The following is an 18,808-nucleotide window of genomic DNA, read 5'->3' on the forward strand; positions in this document are numbered from 1 at the left end:
TGTCGTGGTGCAGTCTAACGCCTTTCTTCAGTCTTTCTCTCCGCCGATTTTGGATGGCTCTTCTGAGTTTTTTCAAGATCTCGCAATAATTTTACGAATTTATTGTGGTCCTTCGAGTCATAAACTCAACAAACTGGACGGTCACCAAATTCCTCCACAGACTGGCGGCGGACTCCTTTGAAGCTGGATTCCAAAAGTGGATTTGTCGTCAACAAAAATGCGTTGAAAAATCTGGTGATTATATTGAAAAATAGTAAAGAAACTAAGCTTTCTAATGATGTATTTTCCAGTTCAAATAAAAAATGCCTTAAACCTGATAAAAATTTGAGAAACTTTTTTTTTACACAACCCTCGTGTAATAATAATATATATTTGACAATTCAGGAGTTTATCAACTCCAATGCAGCTCGTGCCTATCAAGATACATTGGGAAAAGGTCACGTAGCTTCAATATTCGCATTAAAAAACACACGAGATGCTTAAATAATAATATTTTTTTAGTTTGCCAATCATCTTATAACATTAAATCACGATTTTGATAAGGATAAAAAAGTAACAAAATTACATTAAAATAATAAAAAAGGACTTAAATGAAATAATATGGAGATTTTTCACCTTAAAAAAGTCCTTTAATAAATAATCAAAAAAGTTTTTAGTACAGCCCTATTTTTTAATTAAAAATTAACCAATCGGGTAACCCCACCTCTACTCCCCCTCCCACTCAACTCCCTACCGATTCTTCAATACAAGATTAAATATTTTAGCCACGGAGGCGTTCACATTTCTATAAATCTGCATGTGATTTATGTATTTTTGGAAATACTACATATATATTACGGTGATAGTGAAGGTGAAGGTATATTTTAGTATTTGCATGTTGGTGTAGGAGTGTCCTGACGAAAAGACGGGTACGTCTCGAAGCCGGTAGATTTAAAAAGACGGTAAGTGGTTATGTACTAATATTTAATCACATCAGTTAGAGTGTTTGACCACAAAGTTAATGTTTTAAACATTATTAATATGTTAAAATTTAAATCGCCTCCGTGAATTTTTTCCTTACTCCAAAAATATTTTTTACTCTTGTTTATTCAAATGTCACTGAATATATTTTAACGACTACGTATAGAAAAAACATATATTTAATTTCGCGTGTGATATGGCAACAGTGAGAAAGATATTTTACAATCTCTTTTTTTAAATTTATTTTTTCTAATCAAACATCAGGCGATCTATAAATTTCACAGGTGTTTTTTTGCAGTCTCAATCGAAGTTTGATTAGCAGCTTGACAGTAGGTGTGGGTGTGGATGTTGGATTTTTGTTTAAAAATGAGGGTTTTACTATGTGCACTTTTATTTGTGATTTGCTCTCAAATTCCATCAACTCTATCGGACGGCGACGAAGAAATTGAAGACGTTTGTCACGGTAAGTAACAAAAATTCATGAATGTTTCCAAAAAAATAACTGTTGCGCCCATTTCACACATATCGTCCAAATCCACACGGTGAGATTGGGTTTGATTGACATATATTGTATTAGTTTGTGTTTATTTAAAATGTATTCAGTGGCAGGTAAAAATCATGCAAATGAAAATCGAGTGGAGATACAGGAGATTAGTCAGCCTGATGGTGTACTGGTTATTGCTTCTACCTGGCACTAAAAACCATAATTTTTAATACAATAAAAACTACCCCCTCGATGTTTTTTGCCTTGTGGATTTTTACCAAGGAGTGAAATGAGTTTCGAAAATTGAAGAAATTAATTTTAATAAAATGAATAATTTGATCCTTTCTTATCCGAATTATATATTTTTATTATAAAAAATTGATTTGATGTAAAAGCTTGTTGTTTTTTTTTTATAAAATGTACTTTTTTTTACAAAAAAATGAGAAGTTATTTAGCGTTGTTTTAAATAAACTGCGGTTGCAAGGGATAAAAAAGTTCACAGAAAAAATAATATGTACATAAATCAAACATTTTTGCATGTACGTACACATAAATACAAAAAATAAATAATAATTAAAATTAAAAATAGTGGTTAAAAAATAATTGTTTTATTTATCTTATTATAATAAATAACCTCAAAGTTAGTGCAAAAAATTTCAAAAATATCCACCACTGGTAGCTGTATAAATATAATTTATTCATCGGGTAATTAATTTTTCAATTTGCACAAATATTGCATGTGTAGTATGCAGATACATGGCTTTTAAACAAATAAAAAAATATGAGAAACAATTTTCCCGTATTAATTCAGTTGGTTCTGGTGTTTAAACAATAAATATTGCTTTATCTGAATAATTGTTATTTGTAGTAGTACATTCATAATAAAATACTATATTTTTACGAATTTCCCAAAACAAACAGAAGTAAAATTGTTAAAAGATTTTTTTTTTTAAGGAATTGTTTGAGGCTGCATTGATTTTAATTTTAAAATTGGATATAATAGTGCTGATTAGTGACTTTTAATAGCGACGATATATTGTAATATTCTTATTTTTAAGAATTGTGCAATGTTGGGTTTGCCATACAGTGCCTCTAATTTATGATTAAACCGTCTCCTCTACACTTTGTTTTGGTTGACATCACCAAATTTTATCTTCCTTAATATTTTTTTTTCAGATACTAATACCATGTTTTTATGTCTTTTGGTCATAACCCAGCATTCGGCACCATATGCAATGACCAGTCTGAGAAGAGTTTTGTAAATAAAGGCCTTAGTTTTTCTAGTAACCAATTTGGATTACAAATGTTTAAAAAAGCCATTATTACATCTGTTTTGTTGCCGATAGCCGAGTTCTAATCTCTGTACTATAATTATTATCATAAGTTATTTCAGTACCTAAATATTGAAAAGAGTTGACATTGTCTATGTGTTGTGACTATGGATGTAAAATTACATAATTTTACCAAAAGGCGCGGTAAAATAACGTAATTCACATTATTTTACGGTAATTTTCGGTAAGAAACTAATATAACTTACTAATTTTTTTTTTTTCGAAGATATAACAAAAACGAGTTGCGATGTTTAAGGACACGTTACATGACGGTGAAAACCAGGTTTAGATCCATCGGGTAGTTGTCGAAGATTTATTATAAGTATGGGACGTTCAAATTCATTCGAAATATACTTTTTTTCAAATAAAAAGGTTACTATGTTTTAAAACTTGGACCTGGAAGGATCGGTGGACATAAGGGTCTTTAGTAAAACCTTAAGTTTGTGACCTTGAACGACCACTGCTCATGCCGCGATTTCGAAAAATAGTGCCTAAAATCAGTTTTTTTGTTTGATTACGTCCCTGTAGACCTAATAGAAAAAAAATACACGAAAGTTTGAGAATATAAAATTTACTTGAAAATTTAAATTTTTTGTTTCGTAGGACCAATTTATTCTAAAATACACGTTTGAACTTCAAAAACATTTCATTAAAATAGCGAAAAAGTGGTATTTGCACTAACTTTTTACCAATTATTTGATAGTTGACCAACTTCAAGTCATCATGAACGTCATCATTCCATGTCAGCTACCTAGTTGGAGCATATGGTGTTCACAAAGATTCTCTGGGCATCTCGATCGACTGCCACCTCCTGTGTATCCTCAGGAGCATACTCGTATCGTATTTACTAAAGTATTTCTACATATGTCTTTCTGTTGATATGTTGAGTACTAAAGCATCTATAATACAATTGACGTGTAATAACACACGTTTTATCATTTTCCTCGTATTAATTTTTTTGTTATTTTCTTACAAAACTTTAAAACTTCCCATTTAACACATCATCGAAAACGAAAATCATCCTTATAATTATCATACTTCAAATTTATTACAAAATGTTGATTGATGTATTAGATTGACTCCTTATTATTTATAGGTAATAAATGCTCGTACGACACTGGTAAAGAAAATGTTGAATTTGGGCATGTGATTATATTTATTTTTTATAGATGAATGCCCTCTCAACCAAGAATGGTCCAAATGCGGAACTCCTGAATGCCAAAACACATGCACCGAACCCCGAAAAGATCAGACTATCAAATGTAATTGCAAACCTGGATGCGTATGCAGAGCTGGATATTTAAAAAACTCAAAAGGAAAGTGTGTTCCACCTGATCAATGTGGTAAGCTTCGATGTTGATATTTGTTTTCTATATACCTCCTGGAAATATGTCAAAAGAACTGCAGAATTATTTCTCGTGCAAGGGTGGAAGTCTTTCTCTTATGTCTAGTTCCTGGTGTATAGATATGTTTGTACATCTGGCTGTCCACGGAATTCGCAGCATTAGCAATAAAAAAACGCTAAAATTTTAAGCACTAAAGTTGTAATCAAAAGGTTGATGGTATTCAATTCTGCAAAGTGTTTAAAATTATGTATTATAAATCTCAACATCTTGGAAACTGGACGACTCGCATAGACAATGTGACCATGAAACGTTAATAAGGTCTAAAAAGTATTTCCCATGTCCAAGGTATCCGAACTAAGCTTCAAAAAAACATCACCCATATTATACTTATGATACAAAGTATGATAATTTCACACATTACCATGCACATTAAAATCTTATTTATTATCCGTACTCCACATTTCGTTAACGGAAAGAATTAAAAAATATATTAAAAATCACCTGCAAAAAGCAAAAAATTGGAAAATATATACATGATGTTAATGGTCGTAGTGCGCAAAAATCTTCACCATGAAACTTTTGGCAAAACCGCCGTATTTGACCTTCATACCTACCACCATCCTAACTGCGAGAACCTAGAACCTAAATTGTTGACTCTTTATAAGTTACACAACAAAAAAAATGGTGCTACTTTATTAGGTCCATCAATGATCATAAGCTTAGTTAATATATAGCAGAATAAAAACTTCCTCTGGTTTCTGCAATCACCAATAATTAATTCTATATTAACATCCTAATATTACCTATCAATCCACCCATCGCGTATCGACCATCTATCAGTCTATGTATGAGTACTTTGGGTTTATTTTCTTCGTTCCTCACCTCATAATATGCTCATTTTCTTTGTCGTCATACATTGAGGCAAAGAAACCTGCCTATTTCTATTTCAACTAAATAATTATTTTCACCACCGAGCATTGCCAACAAAGATTTTTTCGAAACTAAAAAAAAATAACTTGAATTCAGAGAGTTAAAGATTCAATTACAAAATACGACGAAGAATAAAATTGATCCGAAAATGAACTTCAGTTTTATGTTTTAGAATGTCCTAATATTAAAACTGAGATTTTCATGATGTGTCCTCCTTGCGAAAATACTTGTAAAAATCCAAAACTGAGCGAAGGTAAATGCGCCTGTAACCTCACTGTGTTTGTAGAGATGGGTACTTTAGAAATAATGGCGGAGTCTGCGTAACAAAAGAAGATTGCTGTAAGTAATATACCATAAAAATTCAATATTTTTGTTACTACTACTTAACCTTTCCCTCACAGCATACAAAATTACACATGATCCGAACGGGGGGACCAAACGACCCCAGCGCCTACTTGTATATGGCGTTTGGAGAATAAAATGTTGGAAGTATTTATGGCCGTGCAATAATTTATTCATGTTTTCGCGTACACATATTTTACTAATGCGTGTATTTTATTAATTTTTGTTAGTTTTTCGAATGCTAATGAACATAAAGTGAAATTAACCCTTGTATTATTTACGTCAGTTTTTTTTATATTAAAAAAAAAACTTTTTTCAATTTAAAAACAAAAACGGGAAAATGCTGCCTTCTATTAATTTCACGATTGCAAAAAATATACGGCAAATAGTTTTAACAGTACTTGAGTTATCGAATTAAAATCGGACTATGGGAGATTCGAATCCCCCTCTTTGGTCCGGTTAGGTTAATATAAGATTTGGTTTAATACTGCCTTGAAAATAATAGTTTTTCATAGACCATATAAATAAAATACCATCCTTTAAAACTTGCTTGATTTTTGTGATATTTGATTTTTTTTGTAATGGAAATGTATTTTTATACCAAAACTAATACCTTGCTACTTGACTTCTTATAAGAGGTTTCCAGTATAATAAAGTGAGGAGTCAAGAAGTTTATTGTTTTCATATTTTTAGTTGTCTGTAACGAAAACACTGAGTTGTTTAGCCCATGTGACAACCACCCATGCCTGAGCACTTGTGAAGAACCAGATCTAATAACAAGATGCTCTTATGCTCCTGGATGCTTTCCTGGATGCATCTGTCTTCCAGGATTTCTAAGGAATGCACAAAATGTTTGTGTTCCGGAGAATACATGCGGTAAATGTCACAACTCTTTTCTATCGAATAAGTACCTAAATAGGCAATAAATGAATTTCTAAATAATGTTTATTACTATGTTGTTTTTAATTATACTTTGCCTTTAATATACGGTGAGTTTAATCGATATCAAAATGTCATTTTTTCTTAAAGGTTCTGCAGAATTACACCTAACTGGTTATATTTATTATATGCAAATCATTTTAATGTAATCATAATGTACGATTTAATAAAATTTATTTCACCATTTTAATTTCAGTAAAACCCTGTGGATTAAACGAGTCTTACAACAATTGTGGTACAGCATGTCCGCAAACTTGCAAAAACAAAGATAAACCTATTTCTTGTACGAAACAATGTGTTAAAGGTTGTTTTTGTAATGATGGATATGTAAGAGATGATAATAACAAATGTATTCTTACTGAACAATGTCGTGAGTATAAATCTCTATATATTGAAAAGAAACTATCCTTTTCGGATACGTAATATACAAAGAATAATGATAAAGCGTGTGGAATTTAAAGAGTTTTGAAAAATATTTTCTTAAAACTTAGAGCATGTTTTAAAACAAAATATCTAAAAAAACATTATTTCTCGGTAGATTCAGAAATAAATTAGACAGAAATACTCCAGAACTCGCATATAAAAAAAATATAACTATTCCACATATAGAAATTCAAATAAATTGGAAATACATTAAAGCGCCGTCATAATAGTGCTAAAGAAAAGAAGGTATAATAAATAGAAAAAATCCGAGAAAAACTCTTCTTCTTCGTTTTTTATGGCCTTTTCACCACTCAACTCGGGTGTTCTTGCCTTCTTCTTTGCAGTCTCAATCTTGGGGATTGGTTTGCAGCAAAGTCCTGCATCTCGTCCTCCGTTGGTCTCTATTTTCTGCAGCCCTCTTCAGCTCGACATAAGAGGCGCAGTTAAAATCTTCGCACACTTGCTTTAAATATTCCCGTCGGGGGCACCCTTTATAATTTGTCCCCTCCAGCCATTTTCAGCCATGATGTCGTGCAGGAGACCCTCATGGCGCATAATGTGGCCGATCCATCGGGCTCGTCTCTCTGAGATGGTTTTGATTAGGTGCCTACCTTCTTCGATTCTATTGAGAACCTCGTCATTAGTGATGTGGTCTCTCCAGTAAATTCCTAATATTTTTCTGTAGCACCACATCTCGAAGGCCTCTAGTTTTTTTTTATCTCTTTCGGTAAGGCACCATGTCTCACAACCGTACATCAATATGCTCCATACATATGTCTTGGCAAGTTGCTTGCGGAGTTTTAGCCATCCGAGAAAAACTCAATTAGATAGCAATAAAAAAGAGACTGATATATAAAAAGCTTGTTTTTATGTTTGTGTTTTTAAATAATCGAATGTACAAATACTTCATTAATAAGATAGTGTGAAATAAAAAAAATCATAATTATATTTCTAGAAATAAGGATAGAATAAGGTTGCCATTAAAAAAAAAACAGTATTCCAAAATTTTATTATGTATAAAGGCATGAAAATATACAAAGAGATGCCTGAATGTATGAAGAATGAAAAAAGTGTGAATGAATTTAAAATAAATGTTTTGTTTACTATGATGTAAATTGATATGTACTTACATTACTAAATTAAATGAGTGTAAATTTTAGTTTTTATACTATGTAATATAAGCTTACTTAAAGAAATAAATAAAAAAAACAAATTTCTTTTTACTCACTTCTTTGTTATTTTTTCTACCGACCGGTTTCAAAACTAAACAAGCTTCTTTATTAAGGTATACTTAACTTACTTCGTGTGGAACTAATAAATCAAGTCTATTTTTCTTGTAAGAATGGAAAGCGTAATTTGAGATGGATACGCTCAAAACTAGACTGACGCTTCCATACTTACTTAAGACAAAGAGACTTGATTTATTGGTGCCATACAAAGCACTTTAATAAAGAAGCTTGTATAGCTTTAAAACCAGTCGTTAAAAAAAATAAAAAATAAGTGTTTGAAAACAAAGTTGTTTTATTTATTTGAATCATGCTTTTTTTTGTTTTAGTTGTAATGTTACTACTAGATGTTAAATTGATAATGCCTATAAAAAAAACAGTACAAGTCTCTATGATGTTAATTTGATAATGAACATGCATATTCCTTATAAATATTATTATAATCTGATTCATGTGTATGTTACTTCTTATTTTCCTTGTCGCGTTTTCATAATTGTTGTTTTTAGCCAAACCTTGCGGAGTCAATGAAATCTATGACTTATGTCCGCCGATAAATTGTCCCCCAGGAATGGCATGCCCCGCTGTATGTACTCCTGCTTGTGTATGTAAACCAGCGTTTACTCGGGACAAACTTGGAAAGTGTGTAGCGGAAGTAAAATGTAAGCCATGTTCAAAATATTACGCGCTTTCAAAAATCAGTTAAAGGTAACACCAGAAATGTAAGTTTATCTTTGTTTTGTTCAAACGCACTTAAAAAATTAGTCAAATACACTGCATCTAGCAAGAACTATCTCGTTGCCTGTTGTGGTGGAAATAAAAAAAAACAGAAAATATAAATTTTTAAAAATGTAAAATTTCCTCTCTCTAGTTATATTTATGTTATGCACTATGAGGTGTTTAAATATTATAATAAACATTACTCATAAAGCGGTTGACAGTTTCAAATACTTAGGAGTTCACATAACTGAGGATGAAAGCATGCACAAAGACCTCGCAACCCGCTTATGAATTGCAGGGGCAACTTTTAACATGATGCGTGTTGCCTGGAGCTCTAGCTTATACTCGATCAAATCGAAGTGAGATTATTCAACTCTTGTATAATGCCAGTACTATATATGCCGGTTGTGAATATTGGCACCTTACAAAAGCTCAAACCACTAAACTTTAGAGCTTTGAGAGTAAGTGCTTGAGGAAAATGTTAAGCATAAGGTAGTTCGATTTTATAACTCAAATTGAAGTCCGAGAACGGACGAAGCAGCCTCCTATAACAAGCGTGTTGAAGATGCGGCAGTATATATGGCTTGGACCCGTGCTACACATGCCTCGATGACGATCTTTCGATTTTATTCGGCGGAACTAAGGGGCGCTGGATTGACGTGGGAGGCTGCGAGAGTACTGGCTGACAAAAAAATGATGTCCACATGCTTTACTTAGGAACGGATGGGGAAAATAACAGAAGAAATAAATCTTTTTTTACTATAATGTAAAAAATAGGGTGTTTTACCTTACTTGATGCACAAAACCGGCTCGCATCGTGGCAAACGCAACCGCTCTTCATTTAAAATTCCCTATTTTACACTGAGAAATTTGAGGTTACTAATTTAAAATTATAATATCTCAAAAAATATGAATATCAGAAATAACTAAGAGATGAAGCGTGATAGACAATAAAACTAAAAAAATATATTTTTATTTTGTAAGCTTAAAGTAGGGGACCATGCTATAATACAGTGGATCACTTTTAAACCTACGTAGCTCTGAAATTCCGATCTCTTTGATAAAATCAAAAGTAGCATCCATGGTATTCAAAGTTATGGTTTCAGTTTGCTATTTCATATCATATTTATTTAGATACTTTTTTTATAGGTTAAAATTAATCGATCCACTGTGACTGTTTGGCGGATCAGAATGGAATATGTACACTGAATTATACTATTAAAATAAAACGTGAGGTTTTAAAATAAATAAAATTAATATATAACAACTTTGTTTTTAGCCAGTTATTTTTTCTGTTTTTCTACTGACCAGTTTAAAAGCTTCAATAACCTTTTTATCAAATTATAATTAATAAATAAATAATTTTAGCTTGATAAAGAAGCTTGTGTGTTGCTTTGAAACCGGTCGGTAGAAAAAATACGTGGTTAAAAACTTAAAAAGTTTTTTGACATTTATTTTTTTTAATGAATAATTACAAAGTTACAGTTTCAAATACACATTTATAAATTACAGACTGTATATAATTTGTATTTTATGTAAATTCTCAATTCTACCATGCTTTGAGGTAAATGCATCACATTTTCTATTTCGAGTTTATATGGGGTATCGGTTGCAATAACAGACTTCCCTTTCCATCTTGATGCTCTACTTTTTTTTCTTGGACCTTCTCTTGATAATCAACGAAACTAAAAATTACCTGAATTTTTTTACTAACATAAAAAAAGCGTTCAAAAAAATCAATCACTGTAACTCAATGACAGTTTTCCTCAATATAAAATATAGCTATCTCCTCTCCCAACAAACACAAATGAGGTACTTATATATTAAACATTTACCAGTGAAAGAAAAAATCCAACCTCTTTAATTTCCAATGCGTATTAAAACAAAACATTTTAAAAATATAGTTAACGTAAAAAATAGTTTTGCCGTCATATCCACCAGCTCTGGTCATGAAATAAACTAGTGTGGCAGAATGGGGTGTAAAAATATCTCAACTTAAGAAAAATGTATGTGCGTGCGTGCAATACACACAATTATTGCAAACGATCTACTGCAACCCGTGATCCCTACCTAAGTATGTATGTTTTAATATCGATTTTGATATCGATCATATTTAAATATTTATCTACCCACGTACTTACCAATGTTTTTCGCAATAAATATTTTTGGAATTTACTTTACGCTACTGGTCGAATAAATTAACACATAGGAAACAACAATGGTTTCAATTCTATGTATTATGGAGTGAGGTAATTAAAATAGTCACAATTTAATATACTATTAGGGTAAAAGAAAACGAGAGTCTCCATTTTAGGTTTTATGACCTAATAGATGTAAAAACGTAAAAAGATTCACAATTACTTCTTTATATTAAAAAAATAACTGGTATTTACGCAAATAACATTAAAGCATTTCAAGATTATTTCTGATGAGAATGTACAGTTATTCTCATTGACAGTTATAAATACAATATTTTTTTATTTGTTTTATTTCCCAGCTTCCCCAATCTGCGGTGCTAACGAATGTTATGACCAATGTCCTCCAAAATTACCAGCTGAACTAACCTGTAAAAACTACCTTAAGGGTCAACTGGGAACGCACCCATCTCCTTGTAAAGCTGGATGCAAGTGCAAAGCTGGCTTCATTAGGATTGGCAATGCTTGTCTTTTACCACAAAAGTGTAAGTTGACTGCCATTAGTTTTTCAAATTTACAACACATATTGTGACTACACAACTTATCTAAGGAAATAAACATAAACGAATGTTTGGCCTGCCTTGTCTTCAGAATAATAAAATTTATGATAATGTTGACTTTTTCGTTTTCATTTATTGCATCTTCTAAACAATCTTGCAATCAATTGTTTCCACATCAGATGTATATGTTCATGTACAATATTGTTGACACATATGCTGTTTTATAATGAATCATTATTATCCTTTAGCATTACATAACACGACAGTTTAATACATCGTCGGACGGCGTGTATTACCGCCAAACTAAAATTTTTAGAAAAATTATACTTTTATTTTGGGGAATTTATAACACTTATTGGATGTTCCCTAATCATGCGATATGCATTGGACAGTACCAATGTGATAGATTTCATTTTAGGAAAAGATTTTCTGTCTCATGTAAAAAGTTGATTTACTTGACTGGCGGTAATACACGCTGACCGACAATATTTTAAATAGGGACTAAAATCTACGTAAAAGAGTAAAAAATACACCTCATCGATGTATTTGAATAAACAACTAATATAGTTAACTTATTTAAGTAAAAGGCTTTTGACTTATAAAGCGCGTAGTGTTATACAAGGCTGATGCATCATATCTGTACCTTAAAAGATAAACCTCGGAAGTACACTTTTTGGTGATTTTAAAAAGAATATTTTGAAAAATTTAATGTATTTCATAACGTTTGTTAATGAAACACTGAAGCCAAAAAACATTAAATTAATCGATTTAACTTGTTCAAAAACTAATGAAGTCCAACTCGATTTTATGCAAAATCCACGGATTTCTCTTTTACGAGGTTTATGCTCGAAGAAAAGTTCAAATTCTAACATTATTTAGTTCCATAAACACGAAAGTCTAACAAACGTGGTTTATGCTCTAACAATTTTAAGGTTTATGTTCATACAATAGGGTATTATCACCCGAGAGGAATATCGCATTTAACACATTGTACATATAAAGGATTTCTCAAAGACTCCTTTAGTGTTTATAAAAGCTCTAATAATCAATAATTTCATTCATAAATTTCGTTTACTATTTTCAACATCTCTGAAAAGCGTTTCTATTCGGTTGGTAATAAATTCGATCATCCAAACCCACCCAACAGTACACCACGAATCGTGCATTTGTTTTAAATGTTGGTAATCCGAATAGAAATTGAAACGACGCGTATTGCTCTCTATGATTTTTCCCCCTTCTCTAGCCAACCTTGAAATAAATGGCGACCGTAAAACGGGGCGACATTTAAATCATAAGGCGACTTTGATCAGCGGATATATTGTTTATATTTATCTCTATAACTACTGATCATTAATAAATTTCGGTCAATTTTAACTGTTTTTTTAATGGTAATACGGAATACGATTTAAATGAAATTGTTATATAACTTTATTTAAAGTAAGATTTCAAGAAGTTTGAAGTGGAATCGTCAAGATATTTTTCAATTTTTTAAAATTTAGTAATAGACTTTTTTTAATGATACAAGTAATTTCGTAATTTGCATTGTCTTGACATTACTGTTACTTATATCACTGAGTGTCCATTGATTGTTTTAATATTTTAATTTTTATTTAACGAATAATAAGAAGATTTCTAAAATGAGCTGAAATTGATCATTTTATTTCCTTTTTTTTTTTGAGAGCGACATGATTCGAACTTATTAATAAAAGTTTTGAAACAGGGCCTACAAAAAAATATTTTGCTCAAATACTAAGAAAAGCTGTTACTAAGAAAATTCGGGCTGCTTCCAACCATTACAAAATATTATTTGAAACACTATACAATAAATAATATAAAGTTAAACATCTTTCAAATCATTTAAGCCAGTTTTCCAGAACAGAAAGAAAATTTTATTTACCAAAATGTGAGGACTGGGTATTTTCCCTTAACATACGGGATTTCAGAATATAAATAAAAAATATTATGACTCAAATGAACGAGTCTTAAAGATTTTCTTTTAAAGGTGAGCAAATAAATGTGAAGCTTCGTTCTCGAATGATAACGGTGAAGTTATTCATCTAGTAAATCAGATAATTGTTACGAAATGCTTGTAAAAAAAACTTCATACACATCAATTGCACTTCTTGTGAAATTTTGTCGAACATTGTTGAATATGGCCAATATTAATTTCCTAAGTATGTATCACGTCTTTGTAAGAAACAGATAAACAGATACAATAATTGCTTTCCTGGAATAAAGTAATGGATTCTAATTCATTCGGTAAAATAAATGTTTTCAAAGCTGTGAAAGATAAGTTTGCACCAAATAAAAAGAACACAATAACCTCTCATTCTGTTTCGATAATAATGTCAGTCAATGAACAAATTCCTATACACAATAATACATTCATTAACTGATAATTTTATTCCATCAAAAAGCAAGGTATATTATGTTAGCTTTATCAATTATTTAAAATATTTCATAAATACATTTTTTAAATCACCATAATATTTTTCTTGATTTATATTTTAATCTTGATTTATATTTCAATTATTATTTTTGATTTTATATAAATATTCAATTTTTTGGTTTACAATAATTAGAAAAATAATTTTTGTTTTATGTGGAATTAAAGTTTATTATTTTTAATTATTTCATGAGATTCGACTTAAACGCTACCTGAGTGTTTTTTTTTGCAAGTAATTTACTATCGAAGGATGGATAATATAATTAAAAAAGAAGTGAAAAGTTATATTTATAATTCTTTTTTGTGTAGCACTGACTTAAAACACCGTTTTATTTTTATAATTTATATGTTATACTAAAAATATTTACCGATTAAAAATAAAATAAACAAATTATTGTAAAACATCACTTCCCATTTTATACTCAAGAATCGTTTTTATTTTTATGTAAAGCGAAACGTTAATGCAAATATATGTATTAAATTAATATAAAATTGTATTTAGTAGTAATGTTGTATACGTTGTATACTTATATTTTTTATCTTAATAAAGAAAAAATAAAATGAAATGTTTAAAACAAACGCATAAAATCATGATGTATCAAAGCGACCCCACTCCGAAGGGTTGACTTTGATCACAAAGTTTTTATTATTTTCTCGCTCACACAACATAATATTTACTCATTTAAAAAATAAGAATTTTAATTTTTCTTTTCCGAAGGTTTGAAGTTCGAAATTGAACAAAGTCACCCCATTCCACTTACTCTACTCGAATCATAAATTTTTACGGAAAAACTATATTCGCATACGATGACGTCAAACCTGGTGACGTCATGAATTGTCTGTTTTTATTTATATTCAAATGACTAGACTTTAATCCTTTATATCTCCCTTATTTCTTAACGGATTTTAATAAGAATAGTACCGATTATCTTGTGATTTTTTGAATTAATTTATTAGCTAATAAAAAAAAAAACGTGATAATAGCCCATTATTCGCGGCTGACGTGTGACAACTTTTAAATATATTATTAAGTGAAGAAAGGTTTATTATTGACTGAAAATGATGTCGAGCAAAATCAAGCAAAACCTATACTTGCAAAAACGTCTCAGCAACTCAGCTTACGAAGGCTGGCGTTGCTCTGTGGATTTTAAAAAGCCGCTAGGTTAATAATTGTAAGATACTCTAAGAAACAAAGAATTGTCAAAATTTGAACATAACTAAAATGCATGATTTATTCCTTACGCCATATGACATTAATGATTATGGTAATCCCAAATTATTTTTTTATCGCTATATATAAACTTCAATTTATTTCTGGGTTTACTCTGCCTGTGACACCACCGAGAGTCTTAAAATTAGTTTAAGTTGAAGAAATAAAAAAATCTTCTTTAAAATCGCAAGGAAGCAATTGCTTTTAACAAATTGAAATAGATGGATAAGACTAATGCAAAATTATAAAAAAAACTACCACTTATAAAGTAAAAAAGGTATACTTGGAGAATTGTCTTGTAGGTACTCAATACGTAACAACTAATCCATGTTTCAATCTTTAAAAAAATGTGAATTACACAATTCACGATAACTTGGGTGGTGAATGATGTGGGATGAAACAAGAGTTGGAAGGAGAAATAATAAGATTAGCTTCTGCTTGATTAAGTGAATATCTAGTGGTGCTTTAGGAAATATTAAAGAACTGACAATTTGGTCAGGTAATTAGCCTTATCAAAATATGACTATGATGATCGTATTTGCATATACCTGACAATTCCAACGCTAAATATCGTAAATTTATATTTCGAGGCCATACCCACTAGGAGGTCGACGGTGAATACTTTATAGTGGAACGTTAAAAGAACATGCTGGATGGTGTGGATATAGTGACTACATGGGATTGGGTCCAGTTTGTGAGAACGTGTAAAAAGACCGAGCCTCTTAAAGTTATTAACATGGAGTTGTATGAAATGAACAATATTCGCTCTTTATACTAATCATCTTCAGCTCCTTTTGTGGCTCAAAAAAATAATACTGATGGCACACTTTTTCTCATTTGCTGTATGGCTACAACTTTGAGCAGATAAGAAAGGCCATTTTCTTCATAAGTCTAACTTTCACAGTGAAAATTTCACAACTGTAGACCTTCGCAAAAAAAAAATGCAAACAAAATATGTTATTTCCATTCAACTTTCTATAAGTTTAAAACCCTTTACGTCCTATCAGCATTGCCAAATATAAAGATCTACAGTCTTCAAAACAGTGGATACCTAAAAAATTACACGAGATTTACTATTTTTTTTTTTAAAGAGGAATACTTATAGTTCATGTTATTTACTCAAATATTTAAATTTTCAAACCATTTCTTAAACGTCGTAAATAACTTGTGCTGGAAAAATGGAAATCGAGTTGTGGTAGAGTGGAATTTGGAATTTCTTTAGCCAGTGAGTCCACAATACTACTAGGTACTCTAATTTCGCATAATTCCTCATCAACTGATTTTTTGGATAACGACCGGGAGCACTTTTTTGTTTTGTTTCTAGAACTACAAAAACAAATTAATGCTGATGTTTCTATGGAAATAGATTTTACTACTTTTTTGCCATCCGCTTATCCATTGTACGAATGTAGATATCTTCAGTTTGTTCAATTACATATATAATAAAATTCGGTTTTATAAAAAAACACGATAAATATACTTAAATAGACTACTATGTATTTTTTCCATATGATAATATATGCTCGATGAATGTTTGTCTGAACTATGGCTGAATATGAATTTGATTATGGATTTCACCTTTTACAGAACCTAATGATTGCCGTTGTTTATCCTTTAAGGTACAGATAACTTTATCCAAAAAACAATTGGAAGATTTCAAAAATATATTTTATTTTTGTTATTGTCTAGATTTTTTGTCATTGTAACATTACACATTAGAATAAAGAAAACTTGAATAAAATTGCTTCATACAAAAACTACAACTATTTATGGTCATTTTTTTTACAGGTTGTACCGATCCCAATTCTGAACTAGTGAAGAGTCCCAATCCTTGTCCTGGCGGAACCTGCAAAAACCCAAATTACTCTTCTTGTGACACCAAACCTAATGCTTTCGGATGCCGGTGTAAAAAAGGTTTTTTGGTGAGGGATGCTAGTAACAGCACATGTCTATCAACAAAAGATTGCTGCTTGATTTGATTGACTAACTTCGGAAAATGGTCCCACCAATTGTTTGACATAATCTTATGTTTAATGGTTGACCTAGGTTGAGTTTAATCCAATATTTAAAAAACTACAATATTTGAGCTTGTCCAAATGTTTGTAGACAAATTGTTAATTTAATAAACTATTTATCTTGATCTGTCATTTTTTTAAATTTTCTGACGCCCTATTCAATTTTCATCCACTGTATTTACTCGCTAGTTACTTTTTTTAATTTGTGAATTATCGTTAATTAAATAAATTATTTTGAATTTTGTAGTGGTCCGTGGCTAGTGTTGCGGACTCACGGGTCAGAGGTCCGAGGTTTGAATCCTACTCCACCCTAACTTGATTTCCATTTTCTAATAGTTAGTTATTTACAGCTCGTTGTAAATGGACACCAAAATTCAAATATGCGGGTAAATTATAAGAACGCTTATATTTTAATTTTTTGTTCTTTCTGGGTTAAAAAAAATTCTTTAAAATTTTGAATAAACATAGATAAAATGTCAACTTAATTTTTAATGATGAATTAGAAATTAAAAGCAAATTTTTAAATTGTTCACCATTCGTATTTCAGTAATTATAAATAACATTTTGTGGTTGTTAATTCAAAACCATCTGAAATTTCGGTTCTTTGATGATAAGAAAATATGTATTTTAAAATTAAAATAGATTTAGAATTTAGGCACAAATTAATAAATAAATCTGGCCTAGTGCATTCAATAATTTATTTTATTTACTCTTATTTATCAATATTCTTTATGTTTTCGGTACTTCCTTCAGTGAAGAATTTTTTTCGTTTTCTCGTAAATTTCGTAAATTCATAAATTATCATTATCTTACGGTCTTAATTTTCACTTCTGGAGACCTTAAGTATAAATTTCTTGACTCTAACAAAACACGTTTTACCTCTTTGCAAAAAGTGTCGACAACACCTTTAGATCTTTAGAAATCAGAGTTTTTTATAACGTTATGTGATTGATGTTTGAAATTAATGATTTAAAAAAACCAAAAAGATTTGATTCTAAAAATAATGTTAAACATAATGAAATATCGTGGAACTCTTCATTTTCACCGGTTTTTGTATTGCTTTGCTTTTTTTCTATTCAAATTAGTAAAATTTGAAAATATTTATTTATGCTTTATTAAGTTAGTTCATAACATTTTAAGAACTAATATAAACTTTTAATAATATTACCAAAAATTTCTCAACTACATATTTTTTCAAATTAATTTTAAATATTCAATTTTTTTCTATTTCTTTTATTTCTTCAGGTAACTCATTGTACAGCTTCAATCCCTTGTACAATGAGTTTTGAGATTCTGTTTTTTTCCTCATTGGTAATCTTATCCTTTTTTTACCCCTTGTTTCATATGTATGACATTGTTGGTTAAATTTTAATATTGTTTTTATTTTATTCATCCCCTTAATTATTTTATGTATAAAAATTGCCACATTATATTTAATTTGTTGCTTTACTGTGGAGCAAGCCATTTTTTTGTGCATTCTTTCTACATTAGAATATTTTTTTTTTTTAGTATTGCCTTATTTTGAAGAATTTGTATATTTTGAATTTCTCCTTCATTACATAAAAAAAGAATGGAAGAACAGAAATTTATGCGTGAACATATTTTTGTTTTATATATGAGAATATTACTTTTTAAATCTATTACATTTCGTAATCTTCCCATGAATGAATTTTTTTTTTTTTTTTTTGTTACATATTGAGTATGTTTTTTAAAATGTAAATATCTATCCAAGTAGACCCCGAGA

The 18,808-nt window shown here is 30.2% G+C and overlaps 1 protein-coding gene across 4 annotated transcripts; it reads left to right on the forward strand.

Moving 5' to 3' along the window:
• The first annotated feature begins 1,262 nt into the window (after window positions 1-1,262).
• LOC148275980 (von Willebrand factor-like) lies at window positions 1,263-17,189 on the forward strand. Of its 4 annotated transcripts, none has more exons than XR_015823894.1 (7): window positions 1,263-1,423; window positions 3,945-4,118; window positions 6,087-6,269; window positions 6,529-6,702; window positions 8,488-8,700; window positions 11,196-11,378; window positions 16,838-17,189. XR_015823894.1 is itself a non-coding variant. In XM_088234950.1 (7 exons), exons 1-7 carry the CDS (start codon window positions 1,306-1,308, stop codon window positions 17,026-17,028), a joined length of 1,176 nt encoding a protein of 391 aa, XP_088091076.1. In that variant the 5' UTR covers window positions 1,263-1,305; the 3' UTR covers window positions 17,029-17,189. The 4 variants fall into 4 exon arrangements, 3 of the variants coding, with proteins under 3 accessions (XP_088091076.1, XP_088091077.1, XP_088091078.1); XM_088234950.1 differs by having other exon boundaries at window positions 8,488-8,640; XM_088234951.1 differs by lacking the exon at window positions 11,196-11,378 and having other exon boundaries at window positions 8,488-8,640.
• Window positions 17,190-18,808: the final 1,619 nt, after the last annotated feature.

Source organism: Micrasema longulum, unplaced genomic scaffold (genome assembly GCF_059751315.1).
Source record: "Micrasema longulum isolate JH-2025_06_02 unplaced genomic scaffold, ASM5975131v1 h1tg001306l, whole genome shotgun sequence".
Taxonomy (NCBI): domain Eukaryota; kingdom Metazoa; phylum Arthropoda; class Insecta; order Trichoptera; family Brachycentridae; genus Micrasema; species Micrasema longulum.

Excerpts from the sequence above, each read along its gene's own strand:
- LOC148275980 (XM_088234950.1), top strand. The coding sequence starts at position 1,306 with ATGTTGGATTTTTGTTTAAAAATGAGGGTTTTACTATGTGCACTTTTA. Across the intron at positions 6,703-8,487 it reads TATTCTTACTGAACAATGTC|CCAAACCTTGCGGAGTCAAT; the intron begins GTGAGTATAAAT and ends TGTTGTTTTTAG. Across the intron at positions 8,641-11,195 it reads GTGTGTAGCGGAAGTAAAAT|CTTCCCCAATCTGCGGTGCT; the intron begins GTAAGCCATGTT and ends TTTATTTCCCAG.